Here is a 21748-nt window from a genome sequence, read left to right as displayed (position 1 = left end):
GCACAGAACTAGCTACAGTTGACTCCACTTCATTAGCTTTTCTGTAATATCAGAGACACAACTTCCAGGATCTACCTTTTTGATCAAACCAAGGAATCAGAAAGAAAATGGTGGGACAATCACTCCCAAGACCTCCAACTTTATCATCATGGTTTTGTCTTCCTCTGTAGTTTTCCTTTTTTGTATTGACAATCTTGGAGTGGTGGGGGACCTCCAGTGGCTTCTATTGGGCACATCCTTCGCCAGCACCCATTCATGCTTTGCTCATTCTAACAGAACCCCTCCTCCCTCCAGAATCATAAGTGGATTCTAATAGTCTGCTCAGAAAACGTGAAATGATCAAAGAAATTTTCATCTTTCACTAACGGGCAGTCTTAGATACATCCTCCTCCATATCCTGGTTGGGTTGTTAAAGATTCATAAATAACAATCTCTTCCCCACCTGAGGTAACAAAAGATCCAACTCAGAACAAAGGAGACAGGCACACAGAGATCAAAGCAGCTGTTTTGAGATGTGTTAAAAATGTGTCTGAGGGATGGTAAGAACAGGCTTCCCAGTCTTGGACCCCACTTGACCTACTGGAAGCAGATGACTACCTTATACAGGTGCAGAGTGCTTGCCTCATGGCCAGAAGCAAGCATCCCTCCAACATCTCCAATGACCAAAACAATCCCTTTATCTTTTCCCTCTAAAAGCTCCTGATGGCTATCTGAAATTGTGCTATTCAAGGCAATAGCTATTGAGCACTTGAAATATGTCTAGTCTGAATTTGAGACGTGCTCTAAATACAAAGTGGTTGAAGATTCAGTTTCTTAAAAAAGGATGTAGGGTATCTCAATATTTTTTGTATTGATTACATGTTGAAGTAACACTGCATGAAAATTTTAAATATTTGAATTAAATTCAAATATTAAAATTAATTCCATCAGTTTCATTTTTGATTTTAAAAATAGGGCATACTTCCAATTTGACCGATTTCTGATTCCAAGATTTGTACACCCAATGATCATTTGGTGAAGCTAACACCTCAAAATTTAAGGCCTCCATGGGGTGCCTGGGTGGCTCAGTGGGCTAAAGCCTCTGCCTTCGTCTCAGGTCATGATCTCAGGGTCCTGGGATCGAGCCCCACGTGTCCCCACATCGGGCTCTCTGCTCAGCAGGGAGCCTGCTTCCTCCTCTCTCTGACTACCTCTCTGCCTACTTGTAATCTCTGTCTGTCAAATAAATAAATAAAATCTTTAAAAAAAAATTTAAGGCTTCCAGTACTGTATGCCCTCTTGGAAGATATCAGTTAAAAGGGAAAATGGCCCTTCCCTCAGAATTTTTAGTAGGAGGTAGAATAGCACTTCACATTTTTAAAAATGCTCTGCAGATCACCAAATTTAAAAAAGGAACAAAGGCAATGTCCCCATTGTTTCACTTATCAGCATACTCAGAATTCCATTAGTGTTCTGAATTTGTTCTAGTCTCATCTTGCTGACAATGGCAGAATATCTTGGGGGAAATACTCAATCGTGTTTATTTTTAACAAGGGAATAGATTAAAGATTCAGAACTCTCAGATATAGTCCAGTCCAAAGTCTGTTAATAGTCCCTTTTATTTTCTACTTGACATTATTAAATAATACGAGATATTATCCACTCCAATAGATTCTGCACTCTCTGAAGTGTTTTTCTTCAAGTTGCTTCAAGAGTCCACACGTGAAAAGTCTTCCCTGTCACTCATCTGCTTTAAGAAAGGTGGACAAATAGGGTTGTTAGTAGACTGGGGTGTGGGGGAAGGGTGTCTGTTTGGCAATCCATCTTCTTGAATCTGGCTTTACCTCTTAGGAGAAATGCATCTTGGTCCACTGGGATTCATGCAGGTAAGCTAAATTCTAGACAGCCTCTGTCTAGAATCAAGTCCTCTTCCGGGCTTCACTTGAAGCAACTAGAAAGGGAATGCAGATGCCTAGGGCCAAAGCTGCCTAGTCCCTGATCCTTAATAAGATAAAAATAAAGGACTGGGCCCAGGGCATAGAAGAGTTTTGGGAGTCAGAACTTAATGTGGAATCACATCAAGGCAGACCTTAAATATTCAGAGAAGCTTTCATTAAACAGGGAGCTATTTTAGGTCTCAAGTAAGGCAATGATGAGCAGGAAAGGGTCATTTAGAAAGACTGGTCTAAGCATAATGTGCAAAATGTCAGTAATGTGCAAAATGTAATTCGTGACAGACACTTTTAATGTTACCAAATACTGAGGTGCTTGTTTACTTTTCTGGCCTCTGGTGCTAGGTTCTGGTTTATGAGATGTGGACACAAGTGATGGTCCTTAGAAATAACCTAAAATATCTTCCAGCTTTCTCTTTCATGATACCCTTAGAGGCAACATGTTCTAAATGATGAAGATGGAGTGAGACGGACTGACTCATAACAGATTTTATGTGAGATGTGAATTTTCAGTTTAGGGGTTACTTATTATGGCACCAAAGCTTAACATACCCCTGTTCAGTAAGGAAGAGGTTAGAGATGCCTGGGTGGCTCAGTCGGTTAAGCCCCTGCCTTTGACTTGGGTTGTGATCCTGGGGTCCTAGGATCAAGTCCTGCATCTGGCTCCTTGCTCAGCAGGGAGCCTGGTTCTCTCTGCCTCTACCTGCTTGTGCATGCACACACACTCTCTCTCTGACAAATAAATAAAATCTTTTAATAAAAAAAAAAATAAGGAAGAGGGAAGAATTCAATGACTACCACAGTAATGGGAGCCTGAGAGGATAAAGGTGCAGTCTACACTGAAAATTCAGAGAAAGGATGTACACTCAACAGATGTTTTAAATAGAGAGAACCTGGTAAGTAGAAAAATCACTAATTCAGATAAATATTTATTGAGCACCTATTATGTGCAAGGCACTGTGTGAGATGCAAAGACACCTAAGTCACGCCTCCAAGTGCTTCTAATCTAGTTGAGGAGATGATACCTGTACATAAATTATTAAACCACATAGCATAATGGTTAAGAGAATAGACTTTGAAGGTAGACTTGTATTCAAGGATTAGCTTCACCTTTTACAAGCTGTGTCACTTTGGGCAAATTATTTAATACCTCTAAATTTTAGTCTGCTTATATGTAAAATGAGGATAGTAATAGTACCTACTTCTACTTCACAGGGTTGGTGAGAGGACCAAACAGTCTACTCTTTGCCAAACTCTCCACTGAGTGCTTACCCCATAGTGAGCGCTCAGTAAGTGCTAGCCAGCAGTAGTAGTAGTAGTAGCACTAAGTGCTAGCCAGCAGCAGTAGTAGTAGTAGTAGTAGTAGTAGTAGTAGTAGTAGAAAGGAACCTAGAAGTTGGGACACAAAGAACAAGACCAGGGCCCAAAAAAGCGCCCAGGGAAAGGGACGCAAGCTATAAAAAGAAGTGTTCTGGAAACGACAGTGCTGTTTTAACTTCGCCTTCCCTCCTGCTTGAGCCTCCGGTTTTTAAAGTGCAGTGATATTTGGGGCCTCAGACAAGAGACATGTCTGACGATCACCTCCTAATATTTATCCTGTTGTCTAACAAACTTCTGCAAAGTGTCGACCCTTTAGAGTCACATCCTAACTTCTGGCATCCTGCAGTTCTAGAACACGGTAAGTAGAGAATGTTTATTCACACTGTGGTAGCAGAGGTGGAAAAGGAGAGGCGTAGCCAGAATAAGTAGAATGCTCAAAGGATGGGTTTGCTTACAATGGGGAAGACCTAGGTTGAGTTTCTACGGAGGTCCTTTGACTAAAGCTTTCACCCAACTCAGTCTATTCCTTGTTTGGCGTAACGCCGTTGGTGTTGAATAACGGATGACTTAGAACTGAAGACTTTCCCACACACGCTGCATTCAAAGGGTTTCTCTCCTGTATGCACTCGCTGATGCCGCGTGAGCCGGCATCTCTGGCTAAAGGCTTTCCCGCATTCGGCGCACTCATACGGCTTGTCTCCGGTGTGGATCTTCTGATGCTGTGTAAGGGATGAACGGTCGAAGAAAGCTTTCCCGCACTCACTGCACTGATAGTGAGGTTCTCCAGTGTGAGCCTTCTGATGTCTGTTCAGTGATGACACGCCGTAGAAGGCTTTCCCACACTCGTTACATTCGTAAGGCTTCCTGCCGGTGTGGATGAGCTGATGTCGAGTGAGAATACTTTTCTGGCTGAAGGCTTTCCCACACTGATTACATTCATAAGGGCTTTCTCCGGTGTGGATTCTCTGGTGTCGAGTAAGGGATGAGCGGTCGAAGAAGGCTTTTCCACACTCACTGCATTTAAAGGGCTTCTCTCCAGTATGAATTCGCTGATGGACAGTTAGGGATGACCGGTCGAAAAAGGCCTTCCCACAGGCATTGCATTCATAGGGGCTCTCCCCCGTGTGAGACATCAGATGTCTACTGAGACTGCTCCTGTGACTGAAGGCCTTCCCACACTCGTGACAGTCATAGGGCTTCTCTCCAGTGTGAGTCCTCTGGTGGCGGGTAAGGGATGAGTGGTCAAAAAAGGTCTTCCCACAGTGGCTGCATTCCTGGTCTCTCTCTTTAGTGAGGATTTTCTTGAGAGGGGTAGACCCCGGCTGCAAGCTTTCCTTCTGGGAAAGGGACTTCTTGCAGGTCTGGATGGCAGGCCTCTCTTTCCCTGCTTCTGACTCACCCTCCAGTGCATGAGCGTCGAATTTAGGACATACGGGAACTTCTCCTCGAAGCTTTCCCCTCCCCATTCCTTCTGATTCTTCTCCTTCTGAAGGACCGTGAATCTCGGGCTTAGTCTCCCGGTCTGGAACAGACAGAAAATACAGATGCAGTTTCTCTCCTGGGCTAGGAAATACTACAGTACGACAGCAGAAAGATGAGATGCTACAATAAATCTGAACAGTAGTGTACAGGGACTGCCCCGCTGGCTCCCATAGACAGTTGTTCGTGTTGGGAAAAGACTGAGACTTGAAAAGAGAACAGAGCTGACAGCGGACAGCTCAGAAGAGAGAGAAGACTTTCCACGGGAGCATGGCCGGGATAATTGGGAGAGTAGGCTAAGTGGTGTTGGGGGGCGGTGGGCAATAGGTGTGTATGGGCAACATGACAGATCTGAGAGAAAAACAACATTTGATGGATAAAGAGGAGTAACACTTTCATGTGCGGAGAAAAAAAACGAAAGCTGGTGGGTGACAGAGAATAAACACTAAGGCAGAAGATGTGAATGTGAGAAAAATGTGGTACCCAAGCCTCCTTCCCACACACCCACCAAATAACAGCCACAAAACAAAAGTCGGCCCTGCTCTGTTCATACACAGTTACCTAGAGAGACATTCTCTGGACATTCTCTCTCCTCAGATCCGTGAAGATCAACTACCCAAGGCTCATCCCCTCTCCTCAACTGAAAAATGATGTCAGGTTGAGGAACTGGAAGTCCTGCTCAAGGAGAAAGAAACAAGCCAGGTATGTGATGGAAATACGCAACTATTCCGAAGCTTAAACCCAACCTCTCCCTCTTTCTGACAGAAAATGGAAAGCCAGAGGACCCACGCTGGGAATGCAGAGTACAAAGTGAGGCAAAAGGATGTGGGAAGCTCACAATGGAGGTCAAGACTGAGGTTCTACAAAGGAACAAGTAGCACTTGGTCAAAAGTTGATAAAATCCATTTGAACTAATGTGTTTATTCTCCCCGCTGAAGTGAATGGGATGTCATAGCTTTAGCACTGGTACAATCGTGGAAAGGAGTCCTTGGCTCAGGAAAGATAAGAATGAAAACAGATCATCCTGAGTAAAAAAACATGTAATTTTGTTGGTTGGTTTACCCTTTAGTATTAAGCTTTTATTTACACAAGTGGGTCACGTTCATCGTAGGAAAATTAGAGGTAAGTAGAAATAAAAAGAAAGATCACCTTTTGTACTTTGTATTCATTTTTTCTTTCTTTCTATTCATTTTGAAACTGAAAGATACCTATAGATACATTCTGTTAAAAAATGGGTTATGAAATAATGCTAATTTGTAAATTTTATTTTTTTCACATAATAAAGTGTTACTTTACTTCGACTAGCACAGATCTACATCACCACTTTAATGGCTACACGCTGTTAGTTGTATGGGATAATCTAATTTATTTAATCTCCTGCTGACAGCCATTCAGACTGTTTTTACTGTTTCGCTATTAACAAACAATGATGTGACGAACATTTTTGTACACTCTGGGCTGCTGATGCTATTATTTGCTTGGGATGAATTTCTACAAGTGAGCCTATCCATTTTTGGTCACTGAAAGAAACAATCCATCCTAGAAGCAGTCTTGAAGTCTAAACTTCCCTTACATTGGGGGTCCCCAACTTGTGAAAGAGAAACACCTTCTTATTGAGCCCAAGGATCACCTATCTGGTTAAATTCTGATCACCTACTATAAATGGGCCACATCCATTGCCTTCCTGTTTGGTTTCCTGTTTCTGATCTTAAGAATTCTATTTTCCCCAATATTTCATCCCACCAAAGTCTGTGACAAAGGCTCAGCAGTCTCCCTTAGTGCTCCCTGAACATTCTATCCTGGCTATCCTGTTTTTCCTATTTGGCATACTTAAATTCTTGACTGGCCTCATAGAAAACCTGCAGTGTGAGTCCTCTGATGGCCACCTGTTGCTTGTTTTATACCTATTTCTGAATCTGCACACTCTCTCAGTCTCTTAATTCTGGAAGTTCCCGAGAGGTTGGCATTATGTACAGGAGCCCAACCTTTACTTCTCATGAATATCTCAAACCAACATTCTTTTTCTTTTTCCTTTTCTTCTTCTTTTTTTAAAGTAGGTTCTACACCCAATGTGGGGCTTAAACGCACGCCCCCAGATCAAGAGTTCCACGCTCTATAGACTGAGCCAGCCGGGCGGGGGCCTTCAGAGCAGTCATTCTTAATTTTCCTTTTGTCAGCCAAGTCTCTATAACTGCAAAGTGCCTTCTGTGGGCCTCTATCTAAGCCTGCACTTAAGATCAATATTCAAAATGAAACACACTTTTAGTGACTTACTCTGAAGCACAAGCTTGTATTTCTACACCCATACCTGCCCTCTTTTTAAAGGAAAACACTTGGGGCACTTGGGTGGTTCAGTCGGTTAAGCGACTGCCTTCGATTCAGGTCATGATCCCGGGGGCCTGGGATTCAGCTCTCTGCTCAGTGGGGAGCCTGCTTCTCCATCTCTACCTGCTATTCCCCCTCCTTGTACTCTTTCTCTCATTCTGTCAAATAAATAAATAAAATCTTTAAAAAAAAAAATAAAGGAAAACACTTCTTCCTCCCCTCCTCTGCTTCTCTGAGGAGAAATTTTCTCTTAACAAGATGGCATCCTTAGTCCTCTGGACGGAGCTGAGTAAGTTACCTGACGGATGAGCTGGTGGAGGAACTGGGCATATGTAACTCAGCTTCTTCTGTTTGCCCCCCACCCCCTTTGGAGAGTGGGTCCTCTATACTATAGGGACAGGCTCCTGAACAAGGGAGGCTGGGGTTGTACAATCTGCCCATGGCTCAGGAAGCCAGTCTGTCCAATCTTGGGGTTCAGGATGAAGAAGCCCACTGTCGCTGTACCCCTAAGCCATACCTTCTACTCCTCTATCTTGTCTCTCACTGCTTCAGAAGTCAGGTGGGAGAAGAGGTATCATTTATTGGCCCCTCAACCCCCCATTAACACAGTACCGAGTCTAACTTCTTATGGGAAGCTCTCCTTACCTAATGAGACAATACTCTTATAGTTTTCCAGCATCACCTCCTTGTAGAGGTCCCTCTGAATAGGGACTAGATGTCTCCACTCCTCATCTGTGAAAATCACGGCCACATCCTCGAATGTCACTGATTCCTGGAAACACAATCACATTGCCCCTTACTTAAAACCCTTCTCTTTAAATGGACCAGATGAAATAGTCATAAAGATGATAGCCCTGAGGTTGTGGAAGGAGGGTAAGTAAAATTGTTCTGATGAAGCTGGGCTTTGAAGCACTTGGGAGAAAGTGGCATAATTCCCTGAGGCATGAAGTTCTTGGTCTTAATTCTTATATTCACAGCCAAGCCTGTAAATTTCAGATAATTTGCAAGAACAGAACAAAGAATGCCTATGTACCCTTCACCCAGCTTCCCCAAATGTTAACATTCTCCACATGTGCTTTATCTTTTTGTCTCTCTCAGTAAATACACATTCTCCTCTTTCCTGAACTTCTTGAGAGTAACTTGCAAACATGATGCCTCTTTACTCCTATTTTATAAAAACAAGGATATTCTCTAATATAATCACAGTGTAATTATGAAAGTCAAGCAAACACCATTGATATTATACTATAATCTACAACCTTATTTGAATTCTACCAATTATCTGGGTGTTGTTGTTGTTGTTTTACAAATCCTTAAAATGATGGTATTGATTACATTGTCCTTAGGATCCCCTCATTTCACGCAAATGCTTTGTGATTGTGTAAGACAGCATCTTTACCCCCAATCTTAAAACCCCAGATGAGTTTCCAGTGTGCAAGTTCTAAGCTAGAGCATAGAATTCAAGACTCCAGGTCCATGGGCAGGTGTGGGGCAAGCCCCATGTCTCTACCTATACTCATCTCTCTTTGGGACTCTTACCACGTCACTGAGGGGCTCTTCAACAAGTGTCATATCCCCCAGCCTAACCCAACACTTCCTGGAATACTTGGGGTCCACTCTCAAATGGATGCACTGAAGGCAGGTCAGGACAGGAACTGTTCCCTCAAACCACCCAAGCCAACCTGTACCATCATTTTTTAGGCAAAAGCTCTCAGAGCCAAGTCCACAGGGGCCGTGTCCCTGGTGACACACTACTGGGCACATATTCAAGGCAAGAGAAGGTCACTGAAGGATACCACAAGTCAAATGGGAAAGACGCACTCCCCCCCAGAGCCCTTCATTTACCTGGCTCAGTTTGACTCAAGCAGCTCCCGGATAAAGAGAGAAAAGTGGTTACAATCTGGAGACTAACCGAGTATTCCAGACACACAAAGTTCACCTCACCTGGCATCTGGCAGTCGGAGACACAGCAGCCATTCCCTCCTGTGTACTCTCCTTGTAGAAAAGGCCAGAGTCCTAACGAGGAAAAGGTACGGGATGAGAAAGACAAGTCTTGGTTTGTAGTTTTTTGACCCATAAAGCAAGAAGTCTCCAAATACCAGTGAGTTATATACCCATTCTCTTTCTTAATACCCTACAAACAGGGAAGACAAAGCAAAGCCAGGCTAGGAGCAACCCCACCCTAAACCAGAAATGGAGTGAAAGGCCACAGATAGTGCTATTCAGGACACAAGGGGGTGCTGGTTTGACCGTGACCCCAAATGTAGAGCTCTGTTCCTGGGAATCAAGAACATATGAAGCTTATACTATATAAGTTCACATTCAATATTGCCCTGACAGTTACCAGGTAAGAAGTCTAAGAAATTTTATAAATGACTATATGGAAAGACATGTCCAGTAAATACCCACAGCCTCATTAAGGGAAAAATACCCCATTTGTAACCCTGTGCTAAAGGAGCCACTGTTGGGCAGCCACATCTTGTTCCACATGACACTATCTCTCCCCCTGGAGCCACACTGACATAGGCCTCAGGTAGTGGACTGAGATGTGATCTAGCTTGGAAAGGGGAACATGAGCTAAGAAATGTCAGCATAACAGGTGAGCAATGAGCTGAAAGGGTATCAGGAGTGACGGAAGTAACCATGAGGATCAGGGGAGCCAAAGCTACCCGGAAGCAGATTCCATGCGTGTGTAGGAGGAATGACCCGGGAAGACTAGACACAGGCTGGGGGAAGAAGAGCCTGGTCACCTTAGTGGTGAAACACTGGAGCAAAGACTTAAGGGTTTTTTACTGGTGTGAAGTCCCTCAATGCATGCAGACCACCCCTGGGCTCCAATTTGCATTTAGACTAGCCTCCTTTATTCTGGGATTCCTGTAACTGTTTTAGGCTTGGTGTGAATCCTATCGCTAACCCCCTTTCCTTGAGTTAGCTGAGTAGGTCTCAGTTTCCCACACTCAAGAGTCTAAGTCAAGCTTTCTGGAAATCACGAGTGGGACGGGAAGTGCGGTCCGAGGAAGGACGAGGCAAAGAGGGGGCGCACCGAGTACTCTCCTGCGGTCAAGGGGATACGGGTACTGATCCTTGTATTCACTCATCCGTCTATCCAACCAACATTTATTCAGCACCAACTATTTATACCAAACACAAAAACTTTAGGACACTGTCCTTGTCCCCTAAAAGCTTATAGCTTAGAATATAGGACAAACCAGTAGCCCCGATAGTGTGTCACTACAGGATGGGTACGTACTATACAGAGATACCCACAACAAACTCTCAGAGCCCAGCAGAGGCTTGCCTCATCCAGACAGGAGGCTGTAAGTTCCTTGGCAGAAATGGGATGTAAAGCTTGATTTGGGGGAAGAGGTGGAACATTCTAGGCAGGAAAAGTACCAAGTTTTCAAAAATAAGGAGGTGTGTCTTTACATGGAAAAATGAACAACTGGAACTAGTTTAGAATGGCAGCGGTCTAGGCTGTGAGCAATGCAGTGGGGAAGTAGACAGAGACCAGCTAGATCACGGACAGCTTTGTATGGTCCCATACATGGAAGAGGGACCACAAGCATGGAGATCACTGAAGTATTTCAACATGGAAGTATTATCAGATTTGTGTTTTAGAAAGATCATTGCAAATTGTATGAAGAGCCTTGGAACACACATACTCTGGCTCAGCAAGTCTTTCCTAGGAGTTTGTCCTAAGGAAGTAAGTGAGAATATCATTTTTAAGATTTTATTTATTTGACAGAGATCACAAGTAGGCAGAGAGGCAGGCAGAGAGAGAGGAAAGGAAGCAGGCTCCCTGCTGAGCGGAGAGCGATGTGGGGCTCTCGATCCTAGGACCCCAGGATCATGACCTGAGCTGAAGGCAGAGGCTTTAACCCACTGAGCCACCCAGGTGCCCCACAGATAGGTACTATCTTACAGATTACGAAAGCTAGGGTTAAAAGGGAGAATTTGAGGGAGAATTTGAACCCAGGTCTGTCCATCAGTTTTTAACCTCAATGCTATAATATGATTTTCATTTTCATGAAAAAAATAGCCACACAGATAACAGACCAATAGACTAAAATAAAAAAATCCCCAACATATCCAAACATGTAGGGAAACTTGATATACAACTGAGCCGGCATTACAAATCATTGAGGAAAAGATCACTAGTGATAAACTGCAAACAACTTAAATGTTCATCAGAAGGACCAATTGTTATTTTATGTGTGAACTTATGTGTATTGGAGTATTATACATTAAGATAAATGAAGTAGAGCTTAGTGTTAATAATAAATCACAAAAGGTAATTACTGAGCAAAAAATAAAGTTTTAGAATTACTGTGTAACATCTATATAAAACTTAAAAAACAGGGCACCTGGATGGCTCAATCGGTTAAGCCTCTGACTCTTTTTTTTTTTTTTAAAGATTTTATTTATTTATTTGTTAGAGACAGAGGGAGAGAGAGCAAGCGAGCACAGGCAGACAAAGAGGCAGGCAGAGGCAGAGGGAGAAGCAGGCTCCCTGCCGAGCAAGGAGCCCAATGTGGGACTCGATCCCAGGACCCTGGGATCATGACCTGAGCCGAAGGCAGCTGCTTAACCAACTGAGCCACCCAGGCGTCCCAAGCCTCTGACTCTTGATTTTGGTTCAGGTCATCATCTAGGGCCATGATCTCAGGGTCATGAGGTTGATCCCTCCATCAGACTACACACTCATTGGGGAGTCTGCATGAGGTTCTCTCTTTACCTCTGCCCCTCCTTACCAAGCTCACACTCTCTCTCTCTCTCAAATCAATGTATCTTAAAAAAAAAAAAAAAAAAAACCCAAACTTAAAAACAGGTAAATAATATCTACAAAAATCTGTGTGGGACAATAAGTACCAAATTACAAGTTATCTCTGGGAAGGGAGGGATATGGAATTGGGACAGATAACCAGGAGAGTTCAACTTTGTCTGTGATGTTTTGTTAAAAAAATTTTTTAAAACAAATTTACAAATATTAAATAAAGAATGCACACTTAAAGCTATTTACTTGTGTATAAGCATATGTAAAGAAAAAGGACTGAAAGAATATACACTAAAATGTAAGTGCAATTTGAGTGGTGGCATTTCAAATGGTTTTATTCTATTTCTTGTAATTCTTTATACCCTGATTTTTGTTTTTATGAGTATGTATTTACGTTGGTGTACAGGGGGAAAAAACAGGAAGGAATGTGGGTATATAGAAAAGTTAAAGCAAACCCAAGATAGCTATTCTCAGAAAATTCCATTTGCGAGGTTGGTCCTTGGCTGGGGTCTGGGAACTTCGATTTGGGGAGGGTTCCCTAAGAAAGAAGGGTGGCCCATTATGCCAAACTATTTGAACAAACAATGTGGTTTATGTTGAACACTTGCTCTCCTGCCAGAGGGTCTGGAATTTTGGTATGTGTTAGGCAGAGAGTGCCTACCTGACCTGCTCTCAATAAAAAAAACTTGGGTTCTGAGCCTCTAATGAGGCTTTGTGAGCTGGAACATCACACACATGTTGTTGCATTTTTATTGCTGGAGAGGATGCGTTTGGTGTGACTCCTCATGGCCAGGGAGAGAGCACAAGAAAGCCAGTAGCTGGGTTTCTCCAGACTCTGCCTCTCTCATCCCTGATTGACCTAGCTGTACATCCTTGTCTTAGCCATGAATGCAAGTATAGGCTGAGCCCCACATCCTTCCAGCAAATCCTTGAATGGGGGGTGATCTTGGGGACCTCCGACACAGGCAGCCATGCCATTCTGGGTAGCTGTAGCAGAATGGGACTAGAGGAGAGCAAGAATGGAGGTGATTTGGACCAGTGAGGAATCTCATAATTAAATAAGGAAAAATGATGAAAAGCTGAATGAAAGTAGTGACAGCAGAAATGGACAAAAGTGGAACTACTGTCAAGACATGAAAAACAGGGATGCCTGGGTGGCTCAGTGGGTTAAGTATCTGCCTTCAGCTCAGATCATGATCTTAGGGTCCTGAGATCGAGTCCTGCATTGGGTTCTTTGCTCATTGGGGAGCCTGCTTCTTCCTGTCTGCAGCTCCCCCTGCTTGTGCTCTCTCTCTGTGACAAATAAATTTAAAAAATCTTAAAAAAAAAAATGAAGAACAGACAACAGACTTACTGTGGAGGCTGAGGGTGATGGGAGAAGCAAGAATGATCTCCAGGTCACTGATCTGAACAACGGTGTGCACTAAGGTACCACTCATGGAGATGAGCAACAGAGGAGGAGGTTTGGAGGGAAAGCTACTGGGTACAGTTTGGAGTATTTAGAGTTTGAGCTGTTGCCAACCAAATCTTTGGATCGGAAAAACCAGGTGATTCTGGCTTCCACCGGCCAGGTTATAAAAATTATTATTGCTGAATGAAACAGTTTGAATTTTGAAAGACCACAAGTTCCATACTCAAAATGAGAAAAAAAAATAATATATTTTAAAAATCATTGTAATACAAAGAGGGCAAATACACCTTTAGTGATACAAACAAGTACTTTGGTTTTTTTTTTTTTTTCTATTAATTGTATGACTATTCACAAAGTATAGATGTATCCTTAGGATATATAAAAGAAATCAAGGGAATGTGGATAAACCAAGTAATCCCAGAATCAGGAACGTCAAACCCCAAACAGACTAATCAGTACTGGGGAGAGGAAGGAGTATGAGCTTGTCTAAAGAGGCAAAGTAATCATGCAGACTTAATCCTTCCTCCTTTAGGAGATGAGCCCACTAGATTGTCTTAGTATGAGATACTACTAAGGTACAGTTAAGTTTTCAAAAAGACCAGACCAATACATATTTACTAGACAATGGGTTATTGAGCACTGGCCAAGCAAAACTTTCAAAGATTACCACCTTGAGGGTGAACACCAGTTTGCAAAAATGTTTAAACCTATGCAAAAGGTGGGGCACCTGGGTGGCTCAGTGGATTGAGCCTCTGCCTTTGGTTCAGGTCATGATCTCCAGGTCCTGGGATTGAGCCCCCCTCAGGCTCTCTGCTCAGTGGGGAGCCTGTTTCCCTCCTCTCTCTCTGCCTGCCTCTCTGCCTACTTGTGATCTCTGTCAAATAATAAAATCTTTAAAAAAAAAAAACTATGCAAAAGGTAAAAACTTAAAAAAAATACTGGAAAACATGTTTAGTGTAACTACAATTTTTTTTTTTTTTTTTTTTTTGGACTGAGAGATTGGGATTTGAATCTTGTTAGGAGGAGGCAGAGTGATATATACACAAATGGAAACAGCTAAGATATCATCAGTAGCCTGCAAGCTGTGTTGTTTAAGACCGTAATCCTTCCCTTGCTTGTCAAGATTCCCCCATTCCCAGAAGGGTTTTAAAACATTACTCTTGGGGGCACCTGGGTGGCTCAGTGTGTTAAAGCCTCTCCCTTTGGCTCAGGTCATGATCCTGGGGGTCCTGGGATGGAGCCCCGCAGCATGGGACTCTCTGCTCAGCAGGGAGCCTGCTTCCTTCTCTCTCTGCCTGCCTCTCTGCCTACTTGTGATCTCTGTCAAATAAATAAATAAAATCTTAAAAAAAAAAAACTACTAAAAAAAAACACCACATTACTCTTGGGCCCTCGTAAGAAGTCCAAATTAGTATTTTGAGATACAGGAGAGACTGCCAGAAATAAAATTCCAGCTCTGCTTACTACCTGTATGACCTTAGGCAAGTTTCTCAACCTCTGTCTCAGTTCACCCAGTCATCTGTAAAATTAGAATAATGAAAGTACATACCTCAGAGCTATTGTGATGCGTAAGTAGAATACAAATAAAGCATATAGAATAATGGGCTACACGGGTTATAATCTTAGGAAGGTAGAAAGAATGAAAACATTAATTACAATGTGTTGTTGCTTTTTTAGAATAGGTTTAAGTGTAAGAGTAGGAATCACTTTGGAATCAAAGTATTTGAATATGTTGTCGAAAGCCATTTGAGCTTTTCAAACAAATCTGCTGAACTACATCTGAGATTGTAGTTAAAACTGCTCAATGTTTAAATCCTTAAAGACAATTTTGTTTTGTTTATTGGATTATGACTTCATAAAACGAGCACTGAACACCTTACAAATGGTGGTGGGCATAAAAGCTCCCCAGCCATTCAGTAACCTTTTACACTACAGCCAATACTCCTGAGGTGCTATGATTCGTGGGATCCCTGCCAGGCTGACTTCCCTCCCCTGGCAGTCGCTTCAGTAGCCTCCCAGTGATACTCAGGGCTCCCCAAGTATACCAAATTCACATGGAGTCACTTGTGTTTTCTCTTGTCCAACTGCTGGTTCTCAGAGTATTTCTAGAGAAAAAAAACAAACAACTCTTCAAATTCTTATTCTAGATCTTCAAATGAGCCCTTGCCTGGAAAGCTTTTCCTGTTCGCATCCTTGCCATTCGATTTTGGAAGAATGCTCACAAGAATTCCAAAGTCTGTGTGGTAAAAAGCATTCCATGGGCACGTATTTATTAACGATGAAGGCTTGGGCAAATTAAGCTAAAGGTTGACCTCCAGTTGTTTACTACCTATCTCACAGAGTAGTTATAAACAGTAAATGAGACAGTTAATGTAAAGTGTTTATCTTAGTCTCTTCAATAAATGAAAATTGCTTTCCTTTCGACTGCCCAACACCAACCCATTCATCCACTCATTCACCCTATGAGTCAACAAATATATCCAAGGACCTGCTATGTGCGTGGTAGCATGGGGTGTGAAGACCAAACAGAAATGTTTCTGTCTCTGGGTCTTTCCCTGAGTGTCCTGTGTGTCCTACCTCCTTTTCCACTACTGTTGCTTTTCTGAATCTGGTCCCTGCATTACCAGGTCTTGCTTTCTCCACCATCTCCCAGCTCACCAGTAACTTCTTCCCCATATTTTCAAACAGATACAACTCTCATCTCTCTGAAACCTTCTTCACCGAATCCCATGGCCTCTCTTTAGCAAAAAAGAGTTCTCATTTAGGTTTTCCTTTCATGATCAAAGTTCTTGGTAATACATACTTATCAACTCCATCTCCTCTTTTTGAATCTTCTTCTGTTCTTGTCACCCCTCACCATCTGAAACTGTACACTTGAAAATGACCAATGCACCTCTAATTACCATAGTCTTTTTCTCCTTATCTTCATTTCTCTGCAGCTTTTGATTATTCTGACAAGTTCCGGCTTCTTTTCCCCAGTCTTGCCCTGGAAACCTGGCTTCTGCCCAACAACACTTAGTCTTTGTACAATGTTCCTGCTATCCCTCAGAAAGTCCATCCACCTGGCCCTCCATTTTCCACCTCTACGGAGATGGTTTCCAGTCTAGTCCCCATGACTCTTCCAAACTCAGCTGGCATTTCCAAGTGACTGCAAATTTTGATTCAGGCATTCTGCCAGCACCTTAAAACATCTTCCCCTATGCAACTCCCCAATTAATCCCTCTCCCTAGCTTGACATTTCTGTCAGATGTTCTATCATTTTCCCAGATGCCTCCAATTCACTTTTAACTTGCTCTCTTTCCTCCCAAATCTAGTCACCAGGTCCTTCTTCTTCTTCTTCTTCTTTTTTTTTTTTCTAAATATTTATTTATTTGACACACAGAGATCACAAGTAAGCAGAGAGGCAGGCAGAGAGAGACGGGGGGAAGCAGGCTCCCCGTCAGGCAGAGAGCCCAACACGGGGCTTGATCCCAGGACCATGGGATCATGGCCCAACCTGAAGTCAGAGGTTTTAATTCACTGAGCCACCCAGGCGCCCCTCACCAGGTCCTTCTGACTCTTCTTCTGCATTGTCATTTTTATCCTTTCCTACCACTGACACCATTAATTCAGGTCTGTAACAACCCACATCAGGATTACCTTGCATTTCCAACTGGCCCCCTGCCACTAGTCCCTTTCTCTCTCTAGTCCTGGATGTGGCCTCTAGAATTTCTGTCCCAAAATAGTTTTCTTCCTGACAGTCTTCAGATCAGAACTATACTATCCAGTTGCCCTGTGTTTTGTCCTGATCCTCTGTTCTCATGCCAGTGTACTTTTCTCCACCCTTGTCTCCCACTACTCCTTGACACTTCACTCCAGTTAAAATCAGCTCCCTCTCAAATCTGCCTAATGCTTTGCTACTTCTTCCCTGTTTTTCCCCCCCACCTCAAATCCTACCTCCTCCAAAGAATGATATTAAAGCATTCGTTTTACCATTCATTCCTCTGAACTAAGAAAAGATTGTGCATGATGTTGACAGCTGAAACAGACACATTAGGCATTAAGGTAGCTTTAATTACTGGTTTAATGGATAACCATATATGTCAAGCCAAGTGCTTTAAGGACTGCATCTCAGACTCAATTTGCAAATATCCTTTTTTAAATCACAGATATCTCAGAGATGTAGTTACCTCTAGAATCAAACTTGTCAATAAGCTAAATAATAATCACCGGTTTCAACAATGGATTCCAACCAGCTTAAAAGTTAAACTTCCTTGGTTAATTTTTTTTTTTTAATGTTTAATGATGTAGTCTAAAACATGATGTATCTATCCTTAAATGAGGGCCTCGTACGGAGGGAGCTAACCGAGACAATCTGAGATGTTTTCTGAGAAAGACGGAGGGGTGGAGCCAGCGTCCCCAAAGATTTAGTGTTGATTCCACCCATATTTATTAAACACCCATTATGGGAAGGAGGACGACAGGAGCGGAAGAAGGCTCCAAACTTCCAACCTGAAAGCTGGGATCTGGCATATAGTGGGTGTATGATGAAAGATCACTCCTGACAGTGCCCACACTCGATGGAATTCACACACACACACAGGAGGCGAGGGGCAACTTTCCATTTGCACCTCTCCGAGCGGGGATACACACACACACACACACACACACACTCTCTCTCTCTCTCTCTCTCTCTCTCTCTGCAGGCTGGCTCTGCCCGCGTCACCCCGTTGAATTCCCATAGCACCTCCCCCAAGTTCTCAGTGTCCCCTTCTCTCGGCCGCTGCGCTCACTCCACATCTCGAAGTCAAACACCCGCAGCCTGAGCTCACCTCCTACACAGAGTGCTGGGTACCCAGGAAGACGGCGCCTCTTCAGGTCTGAAAAGCAATGCGCCTGCGTAAAGGCTCTGACGTCTGCGCTCACAGTGTTCGGCCTCCTCACAGACTCCATTTCCCAGAAGTCTCAGCGGTCGGCGCGCCCCACTATGACGTGTGAAATTTTGCGCAAGCGCACGTTTCTGGGAACCGGGCTGAAGGCTCTCTGGCGGTTTGAATAGAGCGTTCCAGTTGCTGTAGCCAGGTGAGAGAAGATGTATGGGAGAATTGTAAGACCCTGGAAGTACTGCCTACGTGTGTTGTCACGTCCCTCCAGTCCTCTGATGGAAGGGCCATCCGAAGGAAATGTGATCTTTGGGGCCGGTCCCTACCCTTGTTTTTCACCGACGGAAGACAGAGAACGAGTCTCCTGGCGCTCCTGGCGCTTGGAAGAGGTTTTTCCATGCTTCAGCTTGTCCGCTTTCAGGCATTTTGTTCTGAAATTTGGGAGAAAGGCAGAATTTGGTTCTAGGACAAGGCTGGGCCCGAGGCAGGGTATGTGCACATTTTTGCGCCGGAAGAGGAAAGCCCACGATACACGTCTGTTTAACTGGGCAGTTGGCTGACTGCCGGAGAGTGTGAGCTCACACCAGCCTGCCTTCTTTGGGACTGCTAGAAGGGCCCTAGTTGGAGACATGTAGGGATTCTCATCGGTGGCTCCATGTCGGAATCACCTGAAGAGCTTTGGACACATTGTTACGGGGGTCCACTCCGAGGAGAGAGAGTTTACAAAGATCTTCAGGTGATTCTGATGTGCTACTAAAGCTAAGAACCACTGAGCTAGAGCTTCAGAGAACACTGGAGATTGCAAGAATATGATAAAACACTACTTCGGAAACAAGTTGACACTTTCACTAAAAAAACCTGTAATGCGGGGCGCCTGGGTGGCTCAGTGGGTTAAGCCGCTGCCTTCTGCTCAGGTCATGATCTCAGGGTCCTGGGATCCAGCCCTGCATCAAGCTCTCTGCTCAGCAGGGAGCCTGCTTCCCTCTCTCTCTCTCTGCCTGCCTCTCCGTCTACTTGTGATTTCTGTCAAATAAATAAATAAAATCTTAAAAAAAAAAAAAACCTCAATCTTTGAAAAAAAAAAAAAAAACCTGTAATGCCTACCATACACAAGGCATTGTTACAAATGTAAGTAAGACCTAGTTACTGCCTCAGACGAACTCATGGTCTAAAGGAAAAACCAGAATGTACAAGTTAAAACAATGCAGTATGTTCTATATGTTACACTGGAGACACTAGGGGAGTGCAAGCAGGAAGCAATTAACTGTGGCTGAAAATGTTTAAAAAGGCCTGTAACAGTTACAGTCTTATAACCGATCCACTTAAACAAAACAAAACAAAACAAAACAAAACCCACACAAACATACACACACACTTGCTTTGGGGCACCTGGGTGGCTCAGTGGGTTAAAGCCTCTGCCTTAGGCTCAGGTCCTGATCTCAGGGTCCTGGGATCCAGCCCTGCATCAGGCTCTCTGCTCAGCAGGGAGCCTGCTTCCTCTTCTCTCTCTGCCTGTCTCTCTGCCTACTTGTGATCTCTGTCTGTCAAATAAATAAAATCTTATTTAAAAAAAAAACCCACTTGCTTTATTAAGAAGAAAGAAAGTGTGTCTTGGTGGCTCAGTTGGTTAAGCTTTGGACTTTTGGTTTGAGCTCAGGTCATGATCTCCGGGATCTCAGGATCCCAAGTTGGGCTCCATGCTCAGTGTGGACTCTGCTTGGGATTCTCTCTCTTTACCTCTGCCACCCCCAAATAAATAAAATCTTTTAAACACACGTGCGCGCACACACACACACACACACACACACACACACACACACTGCAATCTATGTAAAGAGAATAGCATCTTGTAAAGATACAGACTAGGGGATAAAAGTGCGAAAAATTAGTAGCAAGATGAGTGGCCAGTGGGTATTTAGGTTCTGACAAGTGTAATTTGGGGCCAGATTGGGGATGGTTTTGTACTGTAGTAAGGGTTTGGATCTTCCAGAATTAGGACTTGATTGAAGTCATGATGTCTAAGACGGACATCCTTTCTTGCTGTTTCCCTCCTGGGTGTTGCTGTTTTTAATTTATCTAGCCTTAGATACTGAGAGTGGAAATTGCATACGATCAGAAGCTGGGTGATCGGTGGGAGAGAAATATTCTGGCACAATTTCACACTATACTTGAAAAACACTGTTGCTTTTAATACCCAGATCTGATTCCAGATTGGAACGGCTTTCTACTTCTATGTTTTTGTTTTCATAATACCTTCTTTCAGAATGGCCACCATTGGGGCATCTTTAGTCCACTGTCAATGACTGCATACTCCTGACTCCTAATTGTGAACAGGTTTCTGTTTTTTACTATGGGGCTCCCAGCCCAGGAAAGTTGGAGGTTGTGTGATGATGGATGCCTGAGCACACAGGGGATCTATAGAAAAATCTATGCTTCAATTCTGCCTTACAAAAGCACCTTTACATTTTTTTTTTATAATTGGCTTAAAATAGGATAAGCCATCTCCCTCAGGCTAATTTGATTTAGAGATGTTCTTGCCACCTGCTCTTCCTCTGAACAAACTTCAATTTACCAATATTGTTCCTAAAATCTGATGTCTTCTGTTTTTTCTCTCCATCTTCCATCGCAATAGAATGTTAGCCAGGCACATGTTTAAAGAGTACATTACTCTGCAGGTAGATGGGGCCAAGTGTTCTTATAAATAGGATGTAAGTGGATGTGGTGTATGGCTCCTTAGGACAGCCTTCCTTACAGGACAGCTGGAGTCAAGAGTACAAAAGAATGAACTATTGATCCTCATGACAACAGAGATGAATCTCAAGGGCTTTATGCTGAGTGATAAAAGCCACTCTCAAAATGTTACATACTAGGGGTGCCTGGGTGGCTCAATGGGTTAAAGCCTCTGCCTTCGGCTCGGGTCATGATCCCAGGGTCCTGGGATCGAGCCCCAATTTGGGCTCTCTGCTCAGAGGGGAGCCTGCTTCCTCCTCTCTCTCTCTGCCTGCCTCTGCCTACTTGTGATCTCTGTCCGTCAAATAAATAATTGTTTTTTTAAAAAGCTACATACGACATAATCCTCTTTATATGGCATTCTGTAAAAGGCAAAACTATGGGTACAGAACAGTAGTCACACTGGGTTGGAATGGGAGAAATGTTATAAAGCCTATAAAGGAGCAGCAAAAGGGAATGTTGGGGGCAGTGCACAAACTTACTGGGTTGCTGGAAACCAGAGCTACCCTAACAGTAGTTGACCTCCAGTGGCACATGAAAACACACTGGAAGAGTGTTTTGTTAACTTGTTAACAAACTTGTTAAGCTATTGATTAACTCTCTTGGGTAACATGTGCATTGTGACAGAGGCCTCTGGATCAGGCTCTGTCCTGAATTTAAGAGGACGGATATTTCAGACACTGTAGCAAGCCAATGCCAAAAGGCACACCAGGCACAGAGGGTGCTCCTCAAGATAATCTGAAGCAGTTCCATTTCTCCTAGTTGTGCTAAGTCACAAATGAGATGACATTTTTTCTTCTCATTTGTCCATCCCTTTCCCTTCTTGGTTGCAGAGCACAGAAGAGAACAAACTCCTGGGCCAAAACCAGGGTTCCCTGGCAGCACCCCCATGCCACCTGCTGGCCCCCTCCCCGCT

General features: G+C 43.5%; 1 protein-coding gene across 4 annotated transcripts; it reads right to left on the bottom strand.

The window, feature by feature from the left end:
* Positions 1-2633: 2633 nt before the first annotated feature.
* On the bottom strand, positions 2634-21375 carry ZNF2 (zinc finger protein 2). Of its 4 annotated transcripts, XM_032352805.1 has the most exons (8): positions 21315-21375; positions 18052-18533; positions 15286-15345; positions 14708-14759; positions 9000-9071; positions 7701-7827; positions 5292-5405; positions 2634-4773 (listed from the first exon to the last, which is right to left on the bottom strand). In XM_032352805.1, the coding sequence occupies exons 5-8, from the start codon at positions 9030-9032 to the stop codon at positions 3767-3769; spliced, it is 1281 nt and encodes a 426-aa protein (XP_032208696.1). In that variant the 5' UTR covers positions 9033-9071; positions 14708-14759; positions 15286-15345; positions 18052-18533; positions 21315-21375; the 3' UTR covers positions 2634-3766. The 4 variants fall into 4 exon arrangements, with proteins under 4 accessions (XP_032208696.1, XP_032208694.1, XP_032208697.1 ...); XM_032352803.1 differs by lacking the exon at positions 14708-14759; XM_032352806.1 differs by lacking the exons at positions 14708-14759; positions 15286-15345.
* Between the last annotated feature and the right edge of the window lie 373 nt (positions 21376-21748).

Source organism: Mustela erminea, chromosome 7, assembly GCF_009829155.1.
Source record: "Mustela erminea isolate mMusErm1 chromosome 7, mMusErm1.Pri, whole genome shotgun sequence".
Classification (NCBI taxonomy): Eukaryota; Metazoa; Chordata; class Mammalia; order Carnivora; family Mustelidae; genus Mustela; species Mustela erminea.
The sequence above is the reverse complement of the archived record's forward strand: the minus strand, read 5'-3'. Positions and strand labels throughout refer to the sequence as shown.